This window comes from Takifugu rubripes, chromosome 20 (assembly GCF_901000725.2).
Source record: "Takifugu rubripes chromosome 20, fTakRub1.2, whole genome shotgun sequence".
NCBI classification, from domain to species: Eukaryota; Metazoa; Chordata; class Actinopteri; order Tetraodontiformes; family Tetraodontidae; genus Takifugu; species Takifugu rubripes.
This window is the reverse complement of record NC_042304.1, coordinates 13,337,039-13,364,563: the sequence shown is the minus strand read 5'-3', so window position 1 is coordinate 13,364,563 and position 27,525 is coordinate 13,337,039. Positions and strand designations below refer to the sequence as shown.

Here is a 27,525-nt window from a genome sequence, read left to right as displayed (position 1 = left end):
TTACTGCCTACGTCAGGGCTCTCACTGTGGAAGGGAGAGGCCAAATTAACCAAAGCCCCGCCCACTGGAGCCATGAGGGGACTGGGCCGGTAGGGGGCGATATTCGCCACTGAAACTGGAGGAAATGGTGGTCACCGGTTAAACCCATCCACCCATTCTGTGCGGGCCTCTGAGGTGATGTCATATCATCCATCAACTATTTATAAGCTTAATTTGCTGTTTCAGGCCCGGCAAATATACAGATTAATCCATTCCAGTTTAAACGGAATCGTATATATAGACAGTTAATCGATTAGCCCTTATGGCCATATCCTGCACCAATCAGATCAGCACGCAGGGACACCTGGGTCAGTGCTGCGCCAGCAGGTGTTACATTGCAACAATTACTATTTACTATTTATTTGAGTAGGGCAATGCAATTTGATTAACATATCAGCATCATTTAAAAAAAGCTGTGACATCATCCATCATGTCTGTGTAGATTCTCAGTCATCCATCATCACTTTTAAAGGTTGAACACACGATTTTCCAAAGTTTCCTAAAGCCTTCTTTAAGGATAAAATCGTTCCAGATAACTCGATTGTGGCCTATATTGTGTTTTTACTTCTTGGCCAACTCTACAACGACAATGCTCCCTGCGCATTATACATTTTTTATCCTCTTGTAAAACAATATTATATCTTACTACATTACTTTTTGTAAAGAAAACAAACGAATCAAGTTACTTGCATGTAGATATTTTAATATCTACTATTTTCCCTCATTTTTACTGCTAAGCGTACAGAGCGCGTTTTTGCGATACAGTTCTTCACCACATGGTGGCAGCAAAGACCAGAATAAAAACAAAAACTGATTGTAATCAGGTCCTAATTGGGTCTTAGCAGCTATTGAAACATGGTGAACACAAAGGAAAATAATTACTAGGCTTTATTAAAATAATTGTAATGTTCTAGGGTTTACAATCACCTTCTCACAGTTGCACTTTTTTTCCCCAAGAATCTAAATGAAATTAGTGACGTGCATTCTTAAAACAATGACATTCAAAATCAAATTTCCAGTCTTCTTCTTTTTGTGCAAAAATGGATCACTTCCTACAATTGATATGTATTAAAAGCATATGCCTGAAAACAGGAACAGAAATTTTGTACATTTAATTGGATTCATAAGTTTAAATCAGCTTAACTGTTTTATGAAGGGTCTGTTGCGAACAATATTGTCTCCAGGGGCTTTGCTGAAACCCAGAGCTGGTCCCCCAAGAGTCCCTTTCAACATGACGAAACCTTGAGCAGGACCAGGCTCATACAGGAGGATCCTTCTTCTGCTTTTACCCATAACAATCATGATGGCTAAAGGTTAGACGAAACCTCATATGCTACCGTGTATGCTATAACAGTGACTGTAGTCAAAGACGTGCTGCCTATAAACGCTCTCAAAGATGACGGTTTTAAGCTTCTGTACCTCTCACCTATGCACCTTTTAGTGCACCGGTTTTGTTTTTCATGGTTGAAATGTGTTACCGTGTGTTCTGTGGTTAGTTTTTGTTTTTAAGAACACTGAGCTCTGGGGTGAACGGAGTGAACCTGAGAGGAAATGGCCGAGCCTGATGTCATAAAGGTGTCAATGGCAACAGCCATAAACCCAAACAGAGGAGGAAGAGGCAGGGACAAAGCCGCAGTTAAATGCAGCTCAACCTGGATTTGACCCTCTGGCAATGACAGGACAGTTTACAAGTCATTCGGTTGGTGCAGGTCCCATCAGACACGCTTGTTTAAGAGAGCCTCTTCTTGTGGTAAGTCACAATACCCATGACTAACCATTGTAGTCTTTCCCCTGTTTGTGCAATCGGATTAATGTTACCTCCAGTACCTTCAAGAGCAGCTATTAAGAAGAAAGAAACAAAATGACACGTTTATTACCCCAACTAACGATACAATGACAGGTTCAAGGGTCCTGTTTTTGCACTTTTTCTTCACAGCTTTGTTCTGCAATTAATCTAGATTGCTTAAATAAATTTAAAAAATATAGATTTTACTGAGACTTTCGGGCTTTAATTTGAGTAATTTAAATGTTTTGGTTTTTTTTTTGTCTTTGTTCTGCAATTAATCTAGATTGCTTAAATAAATTTAAAAAATATAGATTTTACTGAGACTTTTGGGCTTTAATTTGAGTAATTTAAATGTTTTGGGGTTTTTTTGTCTTTGTTCTGCAATTAATCTAGATTGCTTAAATAAATTTAAAAAATATAGATTTTACTGAGACTTTCGGGCTTTAATTTGAGTAATTTAAATGTTTTGGGGTTTTTTTATTCTGTGTAGTTGAGACATTTTAGAGTTAATTTACTCATGCTGCATTCTGCTATCACCTGTAGTACTTCCCTCTCCTTTAAAGAGACTTTCCTTAATGTCTACAAACTCAAATGAATAATACATAAAAATACTAGATCTATAATAAATATTTCTTTAGTATTATAACTATTTTTTTAACGGTTACTAGCCAGCTCCTGGCGCCTTCGGTTAGATTGCTGTCTAATATTTGTTTTATATTTTTTTTCTTTTGTCGCAAAGTGAATCATAGATTTTTTTTTTGCTTGCTTTACGCACTTCTCGTCTGATTAAAAATCTAATTGTTATGCTAAAGCATCAGATATAATCACAGCACTGCAGCAGTCCCAGCGGAGAGGGACGGGAGTGTGGATGTCAGTGACCCACAGTAACCCCCCCGTGCATGGATGCATGAGCACCAAACACATCCTGCAGCAGCTCAACACTCACGCATGTGCAGAGGCGATCAGCTGGCTGCCGACTGTCACGTGACGCTGTGGTGTGTTAGCTGTAGGGTTTCGTCTTGTACAGCTATTGGCTGAGCTTGGTCTTTCCACATATTTACAATGACACATATTTACAAAATTCACGTGTGCATGAAATATTTGCAGCCTTCCAAACGCTGCTATTTTTATCTATTAGGAAACTGGTTAGGCTGGTAAATTATCTTTAGAAGGCGTATTTTGATCTACAACTGTGTGCATTTACATTTTTAGCTCAACAGTTTTATAAGCATGTGGATGGAACTGCTGAGTCAAAGAGTGAGCGGTTTCAAATAAAGTCAGTAAAATTCGGCTTTGATTAAAATGAGCGAACTCATTTAGTACAATTTAGGGTCTGTAAGCACTTCCTGCTTCCTTGATTGCACTGCTTAACCTAGCTGTTAAACTATGAATGTGTAAATGTTCCTGTCAAATAAGTCACTTGTGTTACAGTTTAACACAAGTGCCATACTGGATGGTGGCAAAGGAATTTATTGTTGAAGTTCTCTTTAAACCACTCCACTCTGTTCTCCATGCCAAATGAAACGAGAAGTACAGGACCGGCCTGTCAGACAGTCAGATCGCTGTAATTTGACGGTTAAAATGAGACTCGCCATAAACTTTTTAAGTTGCGGAATTTCCCTGTTGCAGAAACGTTCATAAATTTCCAGAGCTTTGGCTTTTGTAGCACCTATCCGTTGCAATGTAAACCAGCTCAGAATACATTGCAACACAGCACATATGCATCCATTCACATAGATGACAAATTAGTTGTCTGTTGCTGCTATTTTCACAGAAAACATACCAAGCAAAGCGGTTCCATTAATGCTGTAGTAGGAAATCTTTATACTTTAAATTGTTGGCAGATGTGAATTTATTCAAGAAAAGGTCATGAATCCTCATGACATAGAGCTAGACCAGAACCAGCGTGCACATCCAGACAGAAATTATAATATATTTCACAGTTTTGTGACTTAATTCCAAAATCAAACATTGGATAATTAAAGGTCACGGTGAGGGTGTAGTGGGCGTGGCCTCAAGATTTTATAACTGCAGGTCACACTAATAATCAGATACAGAAGTAAGGAACCTGTGGCCGAAAGTAACCTCACCCGAAAAAGAGAGAGAGAGAGAGAGTTTGTTTGTGTGTGTGTGTGTGTGTGTGTGTGGTGGGGGGGGCGTATTTCCTTTACCGCCACTTCCTCCCCCATCCTCCCTTGCAGGACCTTATAAGGAAGATGACGCTTGTGGTGTGAGCGATTTCAGCCAATCAGATCGCTCGGTGGGTGGGTTTTCTGGACAGGAAACGAGATGCCTGTATGGGTGGGGTTTTAAGGGGGCGGGACTAACCGGGCCGGCTGGTGTTTGAATGAAGGGTAACTAACGCTATTGTAGAAAAACCGGGCAACGTGTCGTTTAACGTCGAACTATCATTTTAAAAAACGTTTCTGTAATTTGTTTAAGTCGGAGAAAAGAGTACATTCACAACAATGAAATGTGAGTATTATCTGATTAATAATTGTATGTATTTTGTGACGATGGCCCTTTTCAGGTTTCACTTCCAGCTTCATCTTCTCGGAACGGTTTGATTACGTATATATTTTATACACATAATTGAATCAAACTAACATATTAAACACTATATTTTGAATAAATTGCCGTATTTAATCTCTAAAACCGTGGTCCCCGGGTTATACTTTGACTTGGACATAATAATCAAACTGAGCTCATATTGAGCCTAATTAGAAGGCAGTGGTGATTACTAATTTAATAATTTATTAGTTAAATGCGAAGTAAAATGTGATACATTGCAACGTGAAGCCGCAACGAGTAGACGTCTGCAGAAGGGTGTAACCCAAACCTATATATTCTTTTAGGGTGTAACCCAGCCTGCTGACATGCCTGATTTAACCAGCATATCTTTATATATGGAAAAAATAAATTAAAAAAAAAATTGCATCGAGGGGGGGGGGGGGGAATCCCCCGCATTTTGCTACATATTTGGTGAAAATAATGACGGATGTTCTGTGGATGCGGAGGATCACGCCCAGTCGTGAACTGTGGCAGCTGGCCGAGGCGGCGTGGATCGCAGCGCCATCAATCAGCGTGTGATTTGGGATGTTTGGGGGGAGCAGATCGAGGCACACGGACAGAAAACGGAAGGGAGATGCTGTGCTGTTTGACACGACTACCGTAGCTGTGGTCGACAGACATGATGATGGGGTGTTCTCCATGAGGGATTCAGGGGTGAAGCATTCCTGTGTTGTGATTGGCTGTGCGGACAGAAACGTGATCTCTGAACGTTGTGTCTCCCCAACTGTTGTAGCCCCTCTGTAACATCTGGTGCAACACTAGACTCTGCCCCATATTCATAATTCCTCCCACTTTGCATGAATGCGGTCGTGTCAGAGACCGAATTGGACTCTTCTTTCTCTTTCTCATCGTCCGTCAAAGATGCACCAGACATTTGCATCATCGGATTCTCCTGCCGAGCAAAATGTGAAGCCTCTGAACCACATGGGGCCGTCCCCGCGGAGCTCAATGAGCCCTTTTTTTTGCTACGTTTCTACAAACGTGTCGCGTGTGATGCCAGGTCATCAGACCAGAATGATTTGAGATGAAGAAGCAGCGCACCACTCCCCCAGGACCTTTTCCAGTCTGACTCTTGAGGTTATATTTGTCAACAGTCATGTTAAAAGGGCCCAACCTTTTCCCCAGTGTCACCCTGCCCCCCCCCCCCCCCCCCCAACTTTCCCATCTCCTGACCCTCGCGTCTGCGTGCCAGATGAAGCGTTTAATCTTCGTCCCCACCACCAGCATGTTTATAGTCGTCTCTCTTCGCTGCCGCTGGAAACTGAAACCACGTCGGCGTCTGCAGCCGAGCAGCAACGCTAAAATGGCAGCTTTGTTTGTCCACGTGTCCGGCGGCCACGTCGTACCGTGACACTTGTCTCATCGGTTCTGAGTCCTGGCATCAGCTGGCTCTCGCCACATCGCGTCAGAAGTGATTTTTCTCTCTGCGCAACAGCGTTTACAGTCTTCCAAACGGTGTGTGCTGTATGTGTGTTGTTTCTCGAGCATGTGTCCAACACGCGATGGGAAGCGCGTTTCTCCCTGCCCTCTGACCCCAGTGGAACCGGTTTCTTTCCACTTGACCAAGCTCAATTGCGGCTGAAAGTCTGGTTAGGATAAGCTGCTTCCACAATAGCCGCTGGTATGTGTTTTCAGCCCACTTGACACAACGAGCTGGGCTCATTAAGATCGTTTAGACGAGCAGGCGTGTCATTGAGGTGCAGGTTGCCTCGATACGGTGGTGCTGGCTTCCTCGTCTTTAACCATCATGAACGACCAAGAGAAGCAGCATTTTAAATGTCTGCCATTTATCTCGGCTGGATCTTATGAATAATAAACTAATTGTGCACATCTTTACAGCTGTGCAAACCATGGCAATTTAGTTTGGAAATTAAACAAGAGAAAAAGCAGAAATGTGACGTGAAGACAGTCCTGGCCATAAATGTGTGACCGTCATGAGCGAGTCGTGTGAGCGCTAGAAGCCGCCCGCCGTCACATGTTGGTGTGTTAAGATCCAGGCGGAAATCGGTCATCTTCGCTCGGTTCGGTCTTAACTCGGTCGTTGAGAAAGTCTGATGTCTGTCGGAGGAATGTGGAATGATTCAAACCCAACTCTGTTTTTATCTGTAGAGAAAACAGTATTTTGAGAGGGAGGGGGACAAAAACTCAATTGTGTGATGTCTTTATTTTCCTTCAGTGACGGACTGTGAGCCCACCGCCATGTCTGAGCCTGTTGTGATCGAGCCTCCCAGAGCCGGCGGCCTCCTGGGGACAACCAAGGGAGACAGTGCGGCGTCCCTCGACGACGGCATCGCGGACACTGCAAAGTGAGTCCGCAGCACCTGTTGCTGCCGGTCACCTCCAGATGGTTGACGTGCAGCCCAACATTTATTGCCGTGTTGGCGGTTTTCCCTCGTATGGCTGATCTGAAGTGACGGAGATCCGAGTTCCATCTGTTGCTCTCTGCCTTGACTACAGTGAGTCTTCAGAGGAGGAGTCCACCGGGGAGAGGGAAGAAGAGATCTGCGCACGTAACGAAGCCGCTCGCTTCTCTGAGATGGCGGCGGTCCCTGCTGAGCGCGGCTCCACCGCACTAACAGGTGAGAGCGGTGAACCTGCCACCAGCTCACCTGACTTTATTTGTTCTTTAGATTAGTGTCGGGGTAGCGCTACCCTGGGCTGGAAGCACCGTGAAGGCCTTTGTGTCTGAGGTCGGCAGCAAAAAAAAGGGTTTTATCTGAGGAAGTGGGCCAAAATGAAGTTCAGACATTCTCTGGCAGGACGTAGAGGTGTTCCTTTTCCTGCCCCCCCCTCTCGCTGAAATTCCTTCCTGTTTGAGTCAGCAGAGGGAAAACGGCGCTTCCGTTAAAGTAAATTTAATTTCAATATTGTTCACTACAATCAAGACGTGGTGCTGACTTTATCTGGGAACAGAGCTGTGGTTATAAATACATCCTGCAGGTTGGGAGATTATCCTCGCTGCTCTCCCATCAGGCTGTATTTGCATTTGGCCACGTTTTTATTCGCATAAACTGAGTCCTGAAATTATCCTGTAGCGGTTATTTCGGTAATAAAACGAGAAAAAAAGCACTCTGAGAGACGTTCAGTAAGGTTCTCTATGATCAAAGCCCCTTGTAAGAGCCTGTATTTCTCTAATATTAGTTTTAACTGTGTTTCTTCTATTAACTATAGAAAGAAATTCATTAACTATATAAATTAAACTACAGAAATATAAAATGTTACAAGGTAAAATACTGAAAACAAGAGGCACAGTCACCATTTCTCTTCTGTTGTCCACATAAATCTTAGAATGTCGTACCGATCCCAAATCCAGGTGCTGTTTAAAGCAGCGAGGTGCTCAGATGACAAACAAGCTTGCAGTTTACTTAAGTTATTGAAGTTGAATGAAAGGTCAGCGTGCTGGTGTCCAGGTGACCAGGTTCATACATAGCAACCATCAGCACGCTTGTTTTAGCTGCGTGGAGGCAGACGAATGTTCTTTCTGAAAGTAGGTTTGTAATTAATGGGGATTGATGACATCATAAGTGAACAATAATGCGCTGCAAAGCGGGTTTGTGCTACAATCAACTTTGACTTTAGAGGATTAAGAACTTCTCGTTTCAGGCTCAGATTCTTTCTTTAATGAACAATATTCCCACTTTAGTATCTGGGGCCTCCTCAGACTGACGGTCTCGGCTGTACGAGGGTCCTTCAAAAAAGTAGTTCCGCTATTTTCTCACGAAAGCGTTCATCAAAGTCTCGTTACAACCCTCCTTACCGTTTTATTTTAAAAAAAATTTCATTTCCTGTAGAGAAAGCTGAGCGCCCAAACTCGCTGTCGGTGCCGGCAGCAGGCGAGTCGGGGCTGTGGACCACTCGGGGGGAAGCAGAGGTGAAACTGAGGATGGGAGATTCTGGCTTGAGCGCCGAGCCGCCCGTGACCATCCACCAGGTGTTCACCTCAGCTGTGAAGCGCTTTGGGGACTATACAGCCCTGAGCTGGAAAGACGGGCAGCAGCTGAAGAGGCTGAACTACAGAGAGTACTACCAAACCTGCCGCACCGCCGCCAAGAGCTTCCTGAAGGTACCGGCGTTTGGGCATTGAACCACTAGCATTGTTGTGTGTAGGAGCTATTCCTTAAAACGTTCCGTCTCTGCAGCTCGGTTTGGAGCGTTGCCACGGCGTCGGGATCCTGGGCTTCAACTCGGCCGAGTGGTTCATCTCCGACATCGGCGCCATTTTGGCGGGGTGAGTGTCCGTGTCCTCGTCTCCTCTCAGCTGTGGGGTTGCGACACGGTTGCACAAACTGGGGGAGCGTTATCTTGCACAAAAGGATGACGCAAGTCGACGAACCGTGACCGGCGTCTGACAGATTAGATAACCGAACCTTTGATCATGGACACCAGAAAACTCCTGCTCTCATCTTGCTGCATCCAGCAGAGCTAAAACTCATCTGTTATGTCGGCGGTCGCGTTCAGATGGTCACCGCTAACCACGGTTATGCAAATAATTGGCATGAGCTAAAATAAAACCAATAAAGGTCATTTAATTAATGATCTAAGGTCATAAGGTCTTGTCCTGGAATTCGTTAGATCGATAATCACGTGGCCTTCAGACGTGCGTCTAATTGAAGCTGTGAAGTCGCCACTTGACAGCAGGAATTTATTGCGAAGATAAAGTTTGTTTACGCACGATTAACACACGCCCTTCGTCTGGAGACGGCAGAAAGCCTCCTGGTGTGAGCGAGCGCATATATGCTGCTATTGTTCGTGGATTCCTCCGTTTCCCACACCTTCCTTCGCTAAGAATGTATTGACACCGCTAACGACCTGTCAAGCCGGTCCTGGTCCTGGTCCAGCGCAGCGCAGCGAGTTTCAGTTGAGAAGTGGACTGAGGTTTGCTGCTGATCTCTGTAAACAGTCATGAACTCGGGGGGACCTGGAGGGGACGGATCTGAACAGCGGTGGGCTCTCGCTGGGCTTAATCCTCTCCTTCCTGTCCTTCCTGTTCAGTGGGTTCGCAGTGGGCATCTACACCACCAACTCTCCGGAAGCGTGTCAGTACGTCGCAGAAAACTGCAAGGCCAACATCATCGTGGTGGAGAACCACAAACAGCTGCAGAAGATTCTTCAGGTGAGGCCTGGGTGCATCCAACGCATCTTTAAAATGACACAGGATGCTGCGTTATCAGGATATTCTGCATTATCAGGATACACATTCTTCAGATAAGATATGACGTTGTTTATCTCACACTGGAGAAAGTCTCGTGAGCCGTCAGGGCTCTGCGTGATGTGCTGCGTGTTGTCACCTCATCGGTGATAATGATGCGTTTTATCAGCCGAGTCAATGCTGGGAAAACATTTGCACCATTTTTGTTTCCTCTCACCCCACTGAGCTAAGAACCATGTATCGATCTTGTCTGTTACAACATGCAGAGTGTGGAGAAATATGTTAGCAGACTGGACTCCCCCCAAAATAAAGAAAAAAGACCAGCCCACACACGTTGCGCCACATTTGACAGTAAATTCTGTCTGCTGCTGTGACCTCTCACTTGGTTCCCTTTTACATTTTAACCCGATCTCTGAGGAAGCAGCGAGTGATCAAAGCAGTGGTTATTTTCTGCCTAAACTGGCATAATTGGGTGGTTTTGTTGAGTTGACTTTGGTTCTTCCCGTGTTGGTAGGTTGAAGACCAGCTACCACACCTAAAAGCTATCGTCCAGTACAAAGATGCACTGAAAGAGAAGAGGCCCAATCTGTACTCGGTAAGAACGCCCACCACATACGACACATCGGGAGAGAGGTCGGGAGCTGGATGCTTGACCTGGTTTGACTTGGACTCCAGTGGGCAGAGTTCATGGAGCTGGGACAGAACGAGCCTGACGCACCCCTCGACGCCATCATCTCCAGCCAGAAGCCCAACCAATGCTGCACGCTCATCTACACCTCAGGAACGACAGGACAGCCCAAAGGAGTCATGCTCAGCCATGACAACGTGAGTCGCAGTAGACAGGTGGACGCCGACCACTCATTGGCTATTGGAGGCTAATTGAAGATGGTCTTTTCAGTTCCGGGCCAGTTTCTGAACCTTTGTGAGTTAATTTTGGCTGTTTTGTTGTATTCCCCCCCCCCCCAGCTAATGTGGACGGCGCTCTCTACCATCTCTCACGTGCGTCTGGCGGACGCCACCGTGTCTCAGGAAGTGGTGGTCAGCTACCTTCCTCTTAGCCACATCGCCGCTCAGATGGTGGACATGTGGATCACCATGAGAGTCGGTGGGCTGACGCACTTCGCCCAGCCGGACGCGCTGAAGGTGAGATCGAAGGGGAACCCCGAACCCACACAAAGCTACCGCTGATCCGGCGGTGCGGACGGGACTAACACGCCTGGGTTTGTGCTCGGTTCTCTCAGGGCTCCCTGGTAAACACCATGAAGGAGGTGCGTCCCACAGCCTTCATGGGTGTCCCGCGTGTTTGGGAGAAGATGCAGGAGAGGATGAAGGCCGTGGGCGCCAAGTCTTCGGCCGTGCGCAGGAAGGTGGCCGCCTGGGCCAAAGACGTGGGCCTGCATAATAATATGGCCAGGATGAACCAGTACGTTCCTGTCATGGCTGAATATTTATGTTAATTCAAGTGAGCACAATGTGGGGATTGAACTGGTTTGTGTCTCTCAGGAGTGGAGCAACGGGCCAGACATCTCTCAGCTATCAAATAGCCAAAAAGCTCGTGTTCAAAAAAGTGCGCAAGGCCCTGGGGCTGGATCGCTGCACCAAGTGCTACACGGGCGCTGCTCCCATCACCAAAGACACCCTGGAATTCTTCCTCAGTCTGGACATTCCACTCTACGAGCTCTACGGCATGAGCGAGAGCAGCGGACCTCACACCATCTCCATCCCCGAAGCCTTCAAGCTCACCAGGTACGTTCCCACGTTGCTTTAAAACGGAGGTGACGCGTGGTTTCATCAGGTGACTTTAAATGTGGTTTCCTCCTACAGCTGCGGGGTCGCGCTTCCTGGATGTAAGACAAAGCTGCACAATCCGGACGAGGACGGAGTCGGTGAAATCTGTTTCTGGGGCCGCCACGTGTTTATGGGTTACCTCAACATGCCCGAAAAGACCGAGGAGGCTCTCGATTCAGAGGGCTGGCTGCACTCTGGTGACCTGGGCAAACAAGACCAGAATGGATTCCTCTTCATCACTGGGAGGATTAAAGGTCTTGTTTCCTTTCTTCTTCAGCCTCATTTTCTCCTTTTTAGAATCTGTTACTTTATGCGTCCTTGCCATTTGTCCTTTAGAGCTGATCATCACAGCGGGTGGAGAAAACATCCCTCCTGTCCCCATCGAGGATGCGGTGAAGGAAGCGGTGCCATTGATCAGTAACGCCATGTTGATCGGAGACAAGAGGAAGTTCCTGTCCATGCTGCTCACCATTAAGGTTAGTCCAGAGGCCGTACGTGTAGAACCGGAACCCCAGTAGAACCCCAATCCCTTTGACAGGTTTGTAAAGCTGCCCATGTAGTTGCGGGTTGGGGGGGGCAGTATTTTTGATCCATTTTTACATCAAACGTGGTTCTGTTTGGTTTAGAGGAGAGGAGGGCACCTTAGAACATGGAGAACGGAATCAGAATTCGGTTTCTGATACTGACGTTTATGCATTCGTGCTGCCATCTAGTGGTGAATAGTGTTACTTGTAAATCGTCCTAACTTTTGTTCTTTTTCACTCTCCAGTCCAATCTTAACGCCGAGTCAGGCGAGCCAGAGGACGAGATGACCCCGGAGGCCATCGAGTTCTGCCGCAGACTGGGCAGCAAAGCCACCCGTGTGTCCGAGATCACGGGCAGCCAGGATCGGGCCGTCTACGCCGCCATTCAGGAAGGGATCAACAGAGTCAACGAGAAGTCGGCCTCCAACGCTCAGCGCATTCAGAAGTGGACCGTCCTGGGCCGGGACTTCTCCATCACCAGCGGAGAGCTGGGTGAGTGCCGCGTTTTATTCCCGACCAGTCGGTTCTGAACACAAATGTGGGTTGACGGGCTGAATTCTGGCCACGCAGGGCCGACAATGAAGCTGAAGAGGCCGGAGGCGCTGAAGATATACAAAGAGGAAATCGAGGAGTTTTATAAGGAAGTGGCCACTCCTTTGACCCCAAACGACCCGTTGCCCAAATAGATGCCCCCAGGTTCCCTTTTACCTCCCCCTTGATGTCATAATTGCCTTCTGTCGGTTCAGCTGTGTTTCACTGAAGAAAATCTGTAACATTGCTTCATGATATCAAAGAAATGTTATTTATTTGGATGACAGCTGTGTTTTCCTGCGCTGCTTTACTTGAACACTCGTCTAACATTGTTTTTATTTATTGTGAGTCTGCCAAAGTTGCTTTGAGCCAAACGAGCCTGGAATGCATTTTTAGCAGGACTTTGTAAGAGGAAAAAAAAAACATCCGTGTTCAAGGAATGAGCAAACAGCTAACCCTTTTTTTTTCAAGCCATATTTTTTTTTTGCAAATGACGGGTTGGTTCCTGTAAATATGTTGTACCTACATCATCTTTGTCTTAATTGAATTTTTTTTTTTCTTCAAAGAAAAACTCATTTACTGAGACATTTTATGAGGAAATGTACATAGATTTGTGTAAATTTAACCAAATATGTTCATGGATTCGACCCTGGGACTACATCCTCGCTCCCTGCGGATCTTCACCTCTGCCAGAGTAGTCAAAGAGGCCGCTGCACTCCGAAGAGCTGACCTTCACGAATGATCTGTAAATAAACATATCGTAGGTATTTGTAGCATGGACGGGTGAAACTGAAGGTTTGCTGATCGAAGTTCAGGTTTAAGTCTTTTCTAATAGGAAGGAAATGACGGTGATTCATGATTGGGATGCGTTTCTCTGTAAAGCTGTGAACAAAAGTGACCCCTTGCTACTGGTGTTGTGCCTCACCTGACCTCCCAGCAGGAGACTGGATTCACCTGATCTGAAACTATTGCGCAACATCGGTGCTGTGAATGTTTAATCGGTTATGAAATAAAGTTATCCAAGCGGACGATCGGTGCCGGCCTCTTTACTGAAGGATGTGTCCTTTAGCTTCTGAGCTGAGTGACAAAAAATGTCCATGACAAGTCCATGGAACACAAATTCATTGCGATCGGTTAAAATAACTTGACGGGCTTAAATAAAATCAAATATGCCCGAATTTGAAGACACTTGAGGTCTGACGACTGGAATTCCTTCGCCCCTGAGCAGCCACCACATCACATTTTATTGATCCGCCTCATCAAATAGTCCCTTCCCTTGCCGTGACACTTACTGGATGGATGGTCATTGCATCACGCCGCTCGTCCTTTTCACCCCGCATCTCCATTCACCATCGCGTGACCTCTGGACGACCCTGGCCGGGTCACACTCGGGCTCACAGACGGGACGCATGCGTGAAACAGTACTTAATGACTTTATTATTAATATGATTTCAAAATAAAAAATAACATTAAAAGAACACGTTTTGTCCTTAACTTGCATCGTATGGCCACATGGTGGCATCGTAATGCCAAGTTTTGTTCCTTTTCATTTTCAAAAATACCAAATTGTTCTGAAATCCAGTTCGTTTGTTCTCATTTGTAGCTCAGCTGGAACACAGTTGAGGGTTCACTCTTCCTTTTTGACCCAGTTTTAAAAAAATAAAATCAAATCTTGACAGACGCAGGGACTGATCCCAACGGCACGTGCCCCCCCCCCCCCCCCCGCTCAATTTGCTCCAGAGTCTAAAGCCCCCCCTGAGTTGAAATGCTCTTCTCTAGCAGAAACACCTCACAGGAAGAAGGGTCACAGATGAAAACGGTTGAAGATGGTCCGTGCTCGTCACCATCAGCAAGAGTTTGTGTTCAGGGTGGACGGATGTAAAACATCACCGTTGCCATGGAGAAAGAGGCCATTGAAGTCAAAGCTATTGGCTGCAGGACTGATCTCAGATCAATAGACCTGATCTGATCTATATGTGGGGGGGGAGAAATGAAGTCAGAATTAATTCCAGTGCCAGGAGCTCTATGAAAAACTCCCATTTTCCTATGATGTGTTTCAGACTCAAGACAATAAAATCAGGAGAAAAATCACGAAACGACTCCGAACAAACAACGTAATAGTTCCCTGAACCAAAATATGGACGCTGGTCGTCGTCATTCTGGCCCAGTTCCTCCTACTGGGAGCAGCGGGTGCCACCGCGTACGGGTCGTCCAGTACATAGTCTCCAACACCAGCTTCAGTCAACAGAATCCTGACACACGCAAACAAACCGGGAACGTTCCCCGACAACGTTTTCAGCCTGGAATCGATCCGATGGGACATTGAATATAGCAACATATCATGCCAGAGTAGACAATTAAATAAGGAAAAACAAACAATAGTTGGCAAAGAAAAAACTCAATTCATATCGTATTGCATGTAAATATTGTATAAAATCCTTAAAAATACAGTTTAGGTAACTACTTAAGTACTGAAGTCATCACAGCCAAAAGTGCAGAGATCCATAAATAAAACGTTGACTGGACAGAGAGGGACTCGACCCCAGTCCCTCCGTAGCCCCCCCCCCCCCCTCCACCGCCACAGCAAGGAACTGAGTGAACGTCTGGTCAAAGGGCAGAGTTCACGACCCTTTCCCGAACAGATCGGAGGCAGGGGAGGGGTTTTTTTTTGTTTGTTTGTTTGTTTTAATAAAGAAAATGAAATAAACCTCCCGTTGCTGACAAACGCACAGTTCAGTCTCGGTATTTACGGCCTGGAATTCTGCTGACAGGCACACCTGGAGGGTGGGAGCAGGAAAGATGCGAGGGAGGGGGGGCGGGTTTCAGGGCACGTAAGGTGGCGTCGATCCTGGTTTTACTTGGGCGGGCTTAAAACACAAAAACACAAACCGAGGAGTGCGTTCACAGTTGGCTGAGCCAGACAGGAGAGACGCGTTAAAGCTATCAAAACGTCAGAATAACACTGATGCAGAAAGAAGACGTGGGGGGGGGTGGGGGGACGGGGGGAGGGGGCGCCGAGGGCCACGCGTCTGGGGCCTGAACCAAGCAGCAAAAACCAACGACAAGGGAAACGGGTCTGGAAAACTGACTCAGTTTAACGTACGACTGTTGGTGCGAGAGACGACGTCAGTGCAGCAGGAGAAAGGTCACGACCCCCCCCCCCGCGAGGTTACAGCAAAGACGAGCTTGTACAGTAAATCACAATATTTACAGATATTTACATCAGTCTGAGCAAATATTTACAGTAATGCGCTTCATTCAGGTGTGATAACATCAGGTCCTTTCGCACGGCGGGGGGGCAACAATTAGCGCTTCCTCCTGTTCACACCGCAGGAACAAGGATGCAAGGGTACGAACGGAGATTCGGCCAGAAAAAAACCATCCTGTGGGTACAAGAATACTGTTGTGGAACTCTCATCCAGCAAATCCACCTGTGATTAAAGGCTACTTAACTGTCTGGCCTGGGGCTAAAGACGCGTTAGCGTGTTGCTAAGGGCAACAGTAGGTTGTGTTGAAATGAGCCAGCTTTCTGAGACCCGTCACTGCTGAACCTGCTGCGATTCAGCCCCCAGTCACATCATTTCCTACATTAATTGGAGGGAGGAACCAAAAAACATAAGCATCTCCTTCAGCTTCTTCTTTTTTTTTTTTTTTTTGTAAGTGCCTGGAAGCAACTAAAATCAATTCCTCGTCCCTCCGCTCAAAACACCAGACGGGCGAAGCGACCGGGACCAGAGCTAACTGATGGGGGGGGCCTAACACACACCTCCTGCAGAAGGTCGGAAAGTTGTAAAACCGTGACTGTAGGTGAAAAATGATGGTACTGATAAAAAGGCAACAGCCGACAAAGACACAGAGGTGAGGACCTACGAGGACAATACTGGATTTTCTCAAAATCCACACACTTTTTTTTTGGGCGGGGGAGTGTTCCCGATTTGTGTGACCATGGCTAACAGAGCATACACCCCCCCTCCTCCTCTCACTCACCCACACACACGCACACAATGCAGGTCACAGAAGAAGGCACTAGAGAGGGGCTGTTGCAAGCCGTAGAAAAGTAAAAGCAATATACATTCATCGCTTACAGGTCAGCTTCATCCAAATCTGGGAATAAATACATAATATGCACTTGTAGAAAAATAAAATGTAAAAAAGCATGGCCCCTAATTTTCAACATTTTTGGATTCTGGGAGAAAGGTATGGCTACTTTTTCACGGCTTTTGTTTTCTTTTCCTATAACCCCCCCCCCCACCCTGCGCAGCCACTCTGAAGGCGAATTTGGGAGCAACCACGAGCAGTCGAGCCCTTTCATGCGCGCCAGTATGGGAGCTGGGGGGAGGGGGGGGGGGTCCGGTGGGAAGTGTAGCTGTTGGTAGGAGGTCAAGGCTCAGCTTTCAGTGCGAGGAAGTGTTGGGAAGGGGGGGGGGGGGGGTTAAAAGAACGTTTCAGGAAAGAAAAAAAATAGCATTCAAGACAGACACACTCATGTACGCGCACACACACACACACGACTCAGCGTCATGTCATGTAGTGTCTAAGTGTAACCAGACGTGTGCTAATCAACACGCTTGAAAACGACCCCTTTCACTCATCAGCCTTGGATATTTAAGGACCTGACGGCGACTCGCTGTGGCTCCGCCGGCTTCATCGAGCTCAGCCTACGACTGCGGACCGGGAGGTCGATACGTCTCGTAGTCGTTTACCGAGGGTTGGATATGGCTTAACTTTGAATCTGGGGCGAGTTCAAATGACTTCCGTTTGACGTTTTCTGTTGTTTCATGCTTTGGGGGGGGGGGGGGGGGGGGGGGGGGAGTGGGGGTCGGCTGTTCGAACTCGGAGAAGTCGGTAACCACAAAGGCAACATGTCCTCTGGAAAGTCCTCACATGCACACATACGCACGCCCCCGCACACACACGAGACGTCAGGAGAGAAATGAGCTCCAGCTGACAGCGGGGGGGGGGGGGGGGGGAGTGGAGTGTTCTGGGAGGAGTGTGCTCATGATGGGGGAGGAAGAGGAAGAAGAGGCGGAGGAGGAGGAGGAGGGTATTGGCTTTGCAAAGGCGGGAGCCATATGAGTGCAGGAGGGTGAGGGAGGGGGTGTGGGGGTGCATTCCACAGCTCTGCACAGACAGACAAAAAAAAAAAAAAAAACAACCAAAAAAAAAAGAGAAAAGTGTAGTGAAAACTTGAACCAGTCAGCCGTTGCTGCTCGTCCCCCCCCCACAGCTTCCTCCACAGCACCACCTGATGGCGCTGCATCTTCCTATGTGCTCGTCTTTGCTCCAGCGTCTCTCTCCGTGTGGTGGTCTCTGTAGGATCCAAGTCAAGCCTGCGAGACAGCTGCCACAGATGTGGCTGCTCGCCCCCTCCTTGACAAAAGAGGAGCCGCGGTGGCGCGTCTGCCCCCACCGGGGGTCCGGGCTTCCTGTCACGTGGCCGTGGCCTCCAGGTAGCTCTGTAGTTTGCGGACGGTGGACTCGTCCAGTGAAAACAGGTCGAAGTCAAAGGTGGTGTTGGTCACGTTGAAGTGGCCCGTCTCCTCGATCAGGTTGACGATCTGCGGGGGGAGAGACGGAGACGTTGGGACATCTTTGGGATGGTCACCGCCGGTTTAGGCAGGCGGAGCCTCGAACGCTCACCTGCTGCAGGACGTTCCGCTCCCGCAGAGCCATCAGCCTGCGGTGGAGGTCCACCAGCTCTTCCGTGTAGGCCTGTGAAAGGTCAAAGGTCGACACGAATCTAAGCCAAGGGGAAGACTCTCCGGACGTAGCAGATGCTCCACAATCATGAACAATCCTATTTATCAACGGGCATCGTGTCCACGGAAAGAAATTCCAGACGTCAACAACCGGGTTTCTGTTGGCACATCTGGATCACGTCCCCGCCCTGATGCAGCGCGAACTCAAACGCTGGGGGTGTGGGTGCGAGTTAAAGCAGAAAAAGGTTGATTTACCCTTCCTACCTTGTCGTATCCCTTCTTCAACACCTTCTCTGAGCGGAAGGAGGAATCTGGACTCTTTCTGCCCGAAACCTGCAGGAAACAGATTAAAGAAGAAAAAAAAGGGAATTAGAGAAGCTAAGATTAACGGGGGCTTCAACCATATAACAGAGCTTCAACCGCCCCGGGGAGATACATTTTGGACCCAGGATATGTTCTTTATGGTTTCATAAGCTCACTTCTACCGCTGAACTGCTGCGAGCGGGCTGCGTATCGATTGTTTGGGCTGTGAGATAAAAGGGGAGGGAAAAGTCTCATTAGCTGAAAGGGTTAACGCCATCTAGAGTCGGACGCCCCTCAGTCAATAAGTCAATAGTCCCGTGTGCGTGTAGACGTGGATAAGGACAATAGTCTGATGAAACGGAGCAGCTGAGCTGTGACTGTGTGCACGGGAACACCGGTGGCACTCGGGGGGGATGGGGGGGGGGGGGTTGGAATAATCTGAATAAAAACCAGAAAGTAGCCCGTCGCCCCCTGACCGGGCCTGTAACAGTAAACGTCCAGCTGCAGGGTCCATTTCCTGTCACGGGTCCAGCGTGCGGCCAAAGCCGGAGGTGAACCGAGGTCTGCGTGACTCACTTTGTTATTAGAGGAGTTGTGTTTCTGCGGGGGTGGGGCAGGGTCTCGACTGGGGCTGTGCGAGCCATCGCTGCTGTCACTCTCACTGTCCAGGCTGAGTCTGATGGGGGGGGGGGGCAGGATAAGGTCAGAGGTCAGCCACAAACCAAGAGCATCGACATTTTCCAAAGGAGCGTTCTTATTTGATATAAAACGGCTCCAGTCTGGTAAAAGTTAAGAGTTTCGATTAAATTAAAGGAAATCGTGGGAAACGGACCGAGAGTCGCGGTTGGGGGGGTTGGTCTTGATGGGCGCCTCCTCCTCCGAGGTGCTGTCGTCGTCATCCGACTCTTCGGACTGGATCTCCTCCACCATAGAGCGAAGAGGACCTGGGGGGGCGACAGGACGTCAACAACCATAGCTCCAGAGACAAACCCACCACGTTCTGCTTGTCAGAGGGAGATGAAGAGACTCTACCTTGGCCTGGCTTCTGTCCAGGCTCAAAGTCTGAATCTGAACTGGAGTCAGAGCTGGAACTGGAATTTGAAGGGCTCGAAGGGGCCGACTGCTGCGCAAAACCACAAAAAAAAACAATCAAAGAAATTGATTTTCTGGCATCGAGAACCACAGAATGTGTTTTATCAGTGTTCAAATGTTGACGTGGGCGTTGCTCTGCTGCTCCATTGTGTCGCCATAATAAACAACCACTTGTCTGAAATACCTCTGATTTGGACGAGGCTTCTTCCTCTGAGTTGGACTCTTCTGACTCTGCGAGCTTCTTGGGCTCTTTCGGCTCCTGAGTGTCATTTTTGCCCTTGGCCCAGCGACCTTTATCCTTGGGGGGCTTCTTGTCGGGGTAGGCCTGGCTGACTGCAGACGAAGAGGAAACGCGAGGAGACGTCCCTGTGAAGGCTCCGCCTGTTGCCCCCTTTGGCCCCTCTGAGCTGCCCTTTTTCTGCTTCTTTGCACTTGGTTTGGGAGACTCGACGGTGGCGGGTCGTTTCCCCAGAGCTTTACACTCCGCTGGCCCTCCTCCCCCACCACCCCCTGCGGTCCCTGCCCCCCCTCCTTTGGGGGACATGCCCTCCATCTTTGATTCCTTCAGGGTCAGCTTAGGCTCCTTGAAGGCAGCCTTGGGTAGCACCTTCACTTCCTCTTTCACTTTGATCTCCGACGGCTTCTTTGAAGACGAGGAAGAGGAGGGGTCGCGACTCTTGCCCCCCCCATCTCTGTCGTCTTTCGACGTGGCTTTGCTCTCAGAGTCTTTCCTGGGGCGTTCGCGGTGCTCCTTGGTCAGCTTGTGCGGTTTGGGTCCTTTACTGCTGCCACCACTTCCTTCTTTGCTGGGTTCCTGGAACGATGAACCCACACAAGAAAGGGTTTGAAACGGGCCCGGGCCAGAAAGGCCTTTCATCACCTCTAAGAGGAGCACGTGCACGGCCGGGGAGCGCACCATGCCTGCTCCACTCTGTGAAAGGCTAATAAAAATAAAGACAAACAATAACGGAAACTGTTGGGACGTGTTTCCAATTTTCCCTGCCTCCCTCCTGGCAGATCGGCTATCTGAGCAACCCTGCATACATTTGCACAAGCATCTGGTGATGATTACGGCTCTGAACCAGCCTATTCTTCAAACTGCGCTGCCGTAATTAAAAGCAAATAATAAAAACTAAAAATCAATGACACTGAGGAGGTTGTGACAGTTCTACTTAAATTAAAAAAGCGCTCCGAGTGGACGGTGGCACCGGCGGGACAACTACGGTGGAACTCTAACCCACCTTTGATACATGAGAAGTCTTGGTCTTCTTGGGGTCAGAGAAGGCAGAAAGGGGGATGGTGGGCAGCATCGGGTAATCAGGGCTGGGCCTCGACACAGCTTCGGCCCCCTCCGGCACCACTAATATCTGAAACGGAGCCATTAAAATCTTCAGCACACACCCCCTTTTATTCACCCCTCAAGTGGAACTTTAACACCAAACATTAATGAAGAAGCTTCTTAGCATTGACTGGACCCAGAAACGGAAGCATAGCAGCACGTTGCTCTTGGCTACAGTCTCGTCGGATCAGTCAGTGGCTGTGTCACGTGCCCTCACCCCTCCGGCTTTGATCAGTTTTCTTCTGAACTCTTTGGTGGGGTTGTTGAAGGTGAGCTTCTCACAGCGCAAGTGGTTGACTGGGGGGTTTCCCTCCAAGTTAAGGAAGAGGTCGTAGTTGAAGCACACTTTTCTGGGCTCCTCCTGGAGAAAGAAGAAAAACAATTATAACACACACACAAAGTAGCCGGGAAGAACAGAGGGGACAAACTGGAGCTGCTGGTGCATTCCCAGGACCAGCTATGGAGGACGTGCGGAGACATCCTGATGTTCTCCCCACTAAGATACCTTATACACACATAAATACTGACTGCTGATGTTAAGACTCCTATTCTGAAGCATTTTATTCAGCTTCTTGAATGACTTATCATCTATTTAAAGGTTAACTACACATAAGAGAAGGAGCTGGAGCTGATGATAACCTAATATGCACAGAGCATCTATACAGTACATCCCCTTTATGACATGATGAGAGTTAACAAGACCTTATATTATTGATGTTGGTGGCTTCACAACACAAACAGTCTAATTGCAACATGTAAACCATACTGAAGATTTGCTTTAGTCCCTCTCAAATTAGCCATGAATGGACTAATTGCACCACACACGGTAATTGCCCTCCGTCTGCCTCACCTTGTTCTTGAAGTAAACTTCTATTGGCATGAGGAAGCCCGCGTAGCCCGACTCCTCCACTTTGTACGGCGGCTCCTTGCACACTGCACACAAAAGCAATTACAACAGCGTTATCGCTGCGATCAAGGAAAGGTCAGACGCCGCACAAGGCCACGCGGCAACAATGATTAATATGTTCAAACATTAATGAAGCCGCACAATGTAACACAATGTTTTAAGGAAAAGTACGACTTTACTGCCTTTATAGCTGCACCACGAAATCACTCCGATACGCTGCAAGCAGAATCTCCAAAGAGGAGCCGGGTCACACGTCTTTAGCTCATCGCCCTCTCACCTCTTTTGGGTTTGGGGAAGCTCTCGTGAAGGCGGAAGACAACCTTGTCTACAAAGTGCTGGATGTCGCCGGTCTCTGGACCTCTGACAAACACCATCCAGTCATGCGTGAAGCCTTCTGATGTAACTTTCTTCCTTAACTGGGCTCTGTGGCCAAGCTCCAGCTTCACTTGCACTGTACACTGATCAGAGGGGCAGATACAGAAAAAAGGTGGTTAAAATACTGTTTATGGCAAAAAAGCACACACAAGCTTGAGAGTTAGTGAGCAACATCACAGCTAAGCTCCATCCTGTCTAAATCCAAGAAGTGACCTTCAAATGATTGTTTATTAATACTTGAAATATTGTAGAATTGTTTTTTTTAATTTTCTAATTGGAGGGATTGATCGGTCTTATAAATTAATTCACGAAAGGACCTTTAATAAACTCCACGCCTCTATTTTGGACGTGTTAAATGGATGAGAGCCACTGGGAACAGACACAAAGCTGGACTGGTGTGGAGATGTTCTCTGTGGAATGGGAGTGATTAGATCCCCGAGCAGACACATCTCAAACTGTTTACAGGAGGGGGGGGGCGGCATTGCTGGCCCATGCCTCTCTGCCAAGAACAATGACAGCGATGGGACAGAGCTGGTGTTGCCTGGCATAGCGAGCCAAGTGAAGAGGCTATGGAGGAGGGTGGGGATGAAAGGGGACAGACGGGCACTTTAGATCAGTGAGGGGAAGACCGAAGAATGTGAGGATTTGGCCACACTGGAGTGGAGCTCGTGAGCAGAGGCTGGGTGGGAGGATTAGAGAGGGACTGGCAGGTTGCCCGGCAATTCTGTGGCAGTAGCCCTTAAAATCCAGACTGTGCCACACCCACACGCAGCAGCCGCGGAGCCCCTCCAATCACCAACGACGCCCTCCCCGTCGACTCGTCTGCCAAATCGGGAGCGAGATATGGACAGAGTGTAAAAAGAAATCAGCAAACATACCAGCCCAAAGTATCAGAAATGAATGGGATCGACCCAGCAAAATGGCAGCAACTAGCAAGTGATTTAACGAGGCTGCTGATTATTCCCTCAATTACACGGCACCGTTTCCAAACCGGCCACGTTCCACACCTGGATCTGTTAAACAGCACATGAACCAAAATGGACTGAAACGATGACAAGATCAAAATGAGAAAACAAAATCATGGAGGATTTAAAAATGGCCCTGAGCTGATAAACTGATGTTCCATTTGTCCACAGTGAAGTAAATTACTAACTGATTAAGTGAAATGCAGCGTTGTGGGTTGTTTTTTTTTTAATCACGTGTCTCCATCAATCTCTTCACTTGGTAAAGCAAAAAAAAAAAAAAAAGGCTGCAGGACATCAGGCAATGTAAGAGGACTGTGGAAGAGGCAGGAGTATCACTATCAAAGTCTGCCATCAACACACGCCTTTGTGAACATCAAGAGCGCGTTTACAACAGGGGCCGAACGGCTGCAATTCCCGGACAGTAAAACCCCCCCCAGGTTTGCTGCGCGACCACCACCTCTTCTTTTGTTTTAAATCCATTGTGAGCGTGAAGAACACCACGGCACTGTCCAAATACTTCTGGGATTGAATCAAAGGTGACCGTGACTTTATCCGTTTGGCCAAATGTGTCTGGAATTCTGCTGATAAATGAAAGAAGAGAGAGACGATAGACGGAGGAGGAATCCAGAGAGGACGTAAAAAAAAAACACACTTTGGGGGGATCCTTAATTGAATAATGTAAAACTGCCTGTAAATACATAAGTGGAAAACACGAGAGGTGGAACGTGCATCCTCCCTCTTCTTAAACAGGGCTCCGATTCAGAGGATTTGAGAAAACACACATTTCGCCAGACTCACTCGCTCCCACGAAAACAATGAACTCCCAGCTGACATGTAAATAACAACCCCTCGCGGCGCTGGCAATCGCTGGCAATTAATGAATGATTAAAAGGAAAAGTCGAAAACTTTCCCTGTGAGAGGGAGGGGAAAAAAAAAAAACATTCTCGGCGGCAGCTGACACAGCTACGGGTTCCAGCTTAGTCACGCACACCGACCCGTCTGTCTAAGAGATGAGTCGGAGAGATGAAGCAGCTCGCTTCTGCTGGAAAACGGTCGGACCCTGAGAGCCACGGGGGGAGTCACAAATAACACCGCCCGCGGCGCCCAAGGAAAACACGTGAGGATCGGAAACACGGGGGTTGGACGGAGATTACCGCGGGCCGAATGACCGCTCCGGTCACCGGCACGCCGTCCGTTACATACCAACCTCACAAAAAGATTAAGGAAGAAAAAAAAGATCCCCAAGAACGCACGGCGAGACGTCCCCCGCCACCCGGCTGTGACGGATTCTGTCACATCAACCAGAAACTCGATGCACGTTTGGAGAGGTGTCGGCGCCGTCATCCGCGGGGACCCGCGCTAATAAAATAGCAGGCGTGCATCTGTTTAATGGGAGAAGAAAAGCGTTCACGTGGGACATGCCGAGGTCCATCACAGAGGTGGGAGAAATATTTCAACTTGGAGCAGTTGACTTCCAGTGGATGAACACACACAAATGCAATTAAAACTTCAAAAGCTCCAACCTTGAATGTGGAACCGTTCCAAGAAAGTGGCTGTGCTGCTTTCCAAGTGTGCGTGTGTGTGTGTGTGTGTGGGCGTGCGTGCGTGTGTGTCAGCCATGTGAATTGTAGTCTGGAATGAGCCGTGGCACTTTGACAAACATCCCCTGTAAAACACAACAGGCTCTTCTGCAGAAGGACGCCGGTTTAGGAACTGCAGACTCCTCCGTGCAGCGTTATCAAAGAGGACGGAGGGGCCGAGGGTTCGGAGAGGATGCAGGCTCGTCTTATCCAGGATTATTGGACACCATGATCACCCAACGCTTGTGCGGTCACCATGATTCAAGTTCAACGTTTGCCAACAAGGCTTTTCCACCATGTTACCTTGGGGTTTTTTTCTAATGATTACTTGATTAAAGTGTGGACCAGTAACGGAGGTTTATTAAGTAGGTTATGGGGGTCGGCGTTGCCTTGAAATTTTTAAATATAAAAAGGTTTTCCGGCCGGTGGCACAGGAGACGACACCACCCCGCCTCTCCGGTCCAGCCTGGAGACGACCAGTCTTCTTCCCGGCGCATTGTAGCGGCTCCTTAGCCTTTAGCCAAAGGCCGACACACAGATGGGGGCACACCAGCTCGGTTTAGCAAGGCAAATATATCCAATCAAAGGGGTTGTATCCTGGTGAACAATGCGGTGCGTGCGCGTTTAAAATACACCCAAGCGAGCTAAAACCCGGGTGTAAAGCTCTTTGTGAGCCCGGCTGTGGCTACAGCTATGCAGCGGCACAGAATGGTGTAGTAGGCTGGAGCTAGCTAGCGGTAAATACCGATGTATGAGTGCCCAGCTAGCATAGCTCCGGAGCCAAACAACTACATTAGCAGCAGGAGCGTTTTTTTTCCTCTGGTTAGCAGAACCGAGGACTCATTCCAGCCTTGCCAGCGCATATCCCGCTGGCATTCCCCCACGTGGGAAAAGTTCGGATACGCTAAAGAGAAGCAAAAATCCATCCGTACCTGGTTCTCCATGTTTGTCTGGCCTCAGTGATTGTTGTATTTATTTACAGCGGCGTTTGCGGAGCGTCTCCCCAGCCTGTGCTCCTCATTGTGTGTCAATCCAGCCCAGAAGCGGAAGGCAGACGGCTCCCCTCCCCTTCCAGACGACCGCTGGCAGGCCACCAAAACAGAAAGCTCGCTCAGCCAATGGGGAGCCGAGAAAATTCAAGCGCCCTTAAAAGGAACCAATCAGAGCAGGAGAGGGGCGGGTCAGACGCCCGGCTGCAAATACAATTAAAGCATTTTCTTACGGTTTCCTCGAGTGACAGCGAGCCTGTCCCAATAGTTACAGCTCTGTTTCAATTGTAAAATGCACTATAGGCTAATTGATTAATCGGGCTTCGATCGGGTGGCTTTTAGTTCTGGTCAATGCAAAACCAATAACGCTGTCAATCACTCTTATATTGGAACGTCTCTGCATCACGTGACTTATATCTATATTTAATTTGAAATTGCAAAACGCGTTGTCTTAAGTCATACTGTTTCATTGCGTGCGAGATTTTGCGTTGTAACGTTAGCCAGAACACATTTGTATCCCATTGTTCGTTTTGGTAAAACATTAAAAGAAGGATCTGAATAGATTTAAAGGAAGAGACGATCGAGAGGAAGACTTGAAGGGCCTTTTATGAAGAGAATCACCAAAAGAAAATGGAACTACTTTACACCACAGGGTGCCGGGCTGATCTTTCTAAGCCCCTGTCTCTAATGTCCATTTTAAAATGCGTCCTGTGAAAATCAAGCAGTGTGTTTTCTGATTGGAGACTTCTCTTTTATGGCGGAGTCCCGCTGCAGTCAAGTCTCCTGCGCTCAGACTTTGATGTGAGATTAGCGGGCCTCAGCTCTGGGACAGGAGGTCACCAGTCTCTCACTGGTGTGGTGCCTGCTTTTCTCCCTCTGCCTGCACGGACCGATGCAGCCTACCTCTCAGACAAGTCTCGGTCAAAGAAGTCCCACCTGGCTGTCAACGCAGGGGTGTCCCGCTTATATTCAGGCATCAACTTTTAAATCCTCCTATTCAGAATAGAGAGAGAGGAGGAAACACAAACTGAAGCCACGTCCCATACAGAGGACCGAGAGCAGAGTTATATCAGATTAGATGTTTAAGAAATCAGAGTAACGGGATGCGGTCTGTGCGTCTTGGAACACCTACAGTCCAGCCTCATAATGTCTGTTTTCATTGAATGGTGGAGGGACATCAAGCTGAGGCTCATTACCAGCAACACCAGTGACGCTGAGGTGGACAGCAGATCTCCATTTACACATCTTAGTGCAGAGGAGCTATTTATAAAATACCGATGTTTCTTTGATACATCTTCAATTCATGTAGACATGTTCAGTATGGCAAAATATGACAAGGCAGGACGGCTTTGTTATTTATATATTTAGGTGCATTGAATTATATCAATATCATAACTTTGAACTTCGCATGAAAGTAAATTTAGGCCAGATACAGATGATAGTATTGTTGATTTAAGTGGATATGTAGCCTATATGGATCTTGATAAGTTAGTGCAGTTGACAGGACGCCCCCAGCACGGATCGAAGATGTCGATGGCGACAAGCTACCTCTAGGGGGCGGTATAAACAAGGTCAATAATTTCTGCCCTCGATCTCCAGCGGTTCTGCGAAGGTTTGTGCAAGAGTTTCCGGAACAGGAAAACTGAAATACTTGGGGTGAAAATGTAGTGGATCTATCACTTCTAAACCCACGTTTGTTAGTGTATGCACTTTTTTGACCCTTGTAAATGACAAAAACATCACATTTAACCTCTGACCACTATGACTTCCTCCTTGAATCTGTCTGGGTGGTCTTTTAAATGAAATCTGATGAATTCTCTTCAGGATGTTCCTGGAATATTTTATTGACAAATATATTTGATTGACAGACAGATTCAGGAACCTAACA

General features: G+C 47.7%; 2 protein-coding genes across 4 annotated transcripts; one reads left to right on the top strand and one right to left on the bottom strand.

Annotated features, from left to right (window-relative positions):
* The first annotated feature begins 1,665 nt into the window (after positions 1-1,665).
* acsbg2 (acyl-CoA synthetase bubblegum family member 2) lies at positions 1,666-13,416 on the top strand. 2 transcript variants are annotated; one of them, XM_011619372.2, is made up of 15 exons: positions 1,666-1,789; positions 6,573-6,702; positions 6,854-6,975; positions 8,188-8,459; positions 8,536-8,624; positions 9,389-9,509; positions 10,060-10,140; positions 10,221-10,370; positions 10,512-10,688; positions 10,787-10,968; positions 11,049-11,291; positions 11,370-11,587; positions 11,670-11,809; positions 12,103-12,349; positions 12,428-13,416. In XM_011619372.2, the coding sequence occupies exons 2-15, from the start codon at positions 6,596-6,598 to the stop codon at positions 12,541-12,543; spliced, it is 2,265 nt and encodes a 754-aa protein (XP_011617674.2). In that variant the 5' UTR covers positions 1,666-1,789; positions 6,573-6,595; the 3' UTR covers positions 12,544-13,416. The 2 variants fall into 2 exon arrangements, with proteins under 2 accessions (XP_011617674.2, XP_011617673.2); XM_011619371.2 differs by lacking the exon at positions 1,666-1,789 and adding an exon at positions 4,135-4,300.
* A 282-nt stretch (positions 13,417-13,698) lies between these two features.
* mllt1a (MLLT1 super elongation complex subunit a) lies at positions 13,699-25,712 on the bottom strand. 2 transcript variants are annotated; one of them, XM_029827934.1, is made up of 12 exons: positions 25,581-25,712; positions 22,006-22,186; positions 21,672-21,754; positions 21,039-21,182; positions 20,724-20,849; positions 19,667-20,296; positions 19,423-19,513; positions 19,223-19,334; positions 18,967-19,066; positions 18,343-18,420; positions 18,029-18,100; positions 13,699-17,946 (listed from the first exon to the last, which is right to left on the bottom strand). In XM_029827934.1, the coding sequence occupies exons 1-12, from the start codon at positions 25,590-25,592 to the stop codon at positions 17,818-17,820; spliced, it is 1,758 nt and encodes a 585-aa protein (XP_029683794.1). In that variant the 5' UTR covers positions 25,593-25,712; the 3' UTR covers positions 13,699-17,817. The 2 variants fall into 2 exon arrangements, with proteins under 2 accessions (XP_029683794.1, XP_029683795.1); XM_029827935.1 differs by having other exon boundaries at positions 18,352-18,420.
* Between the last annotated feature and the right edge of the window lie 1,813 nt (positions 25,713-27,525).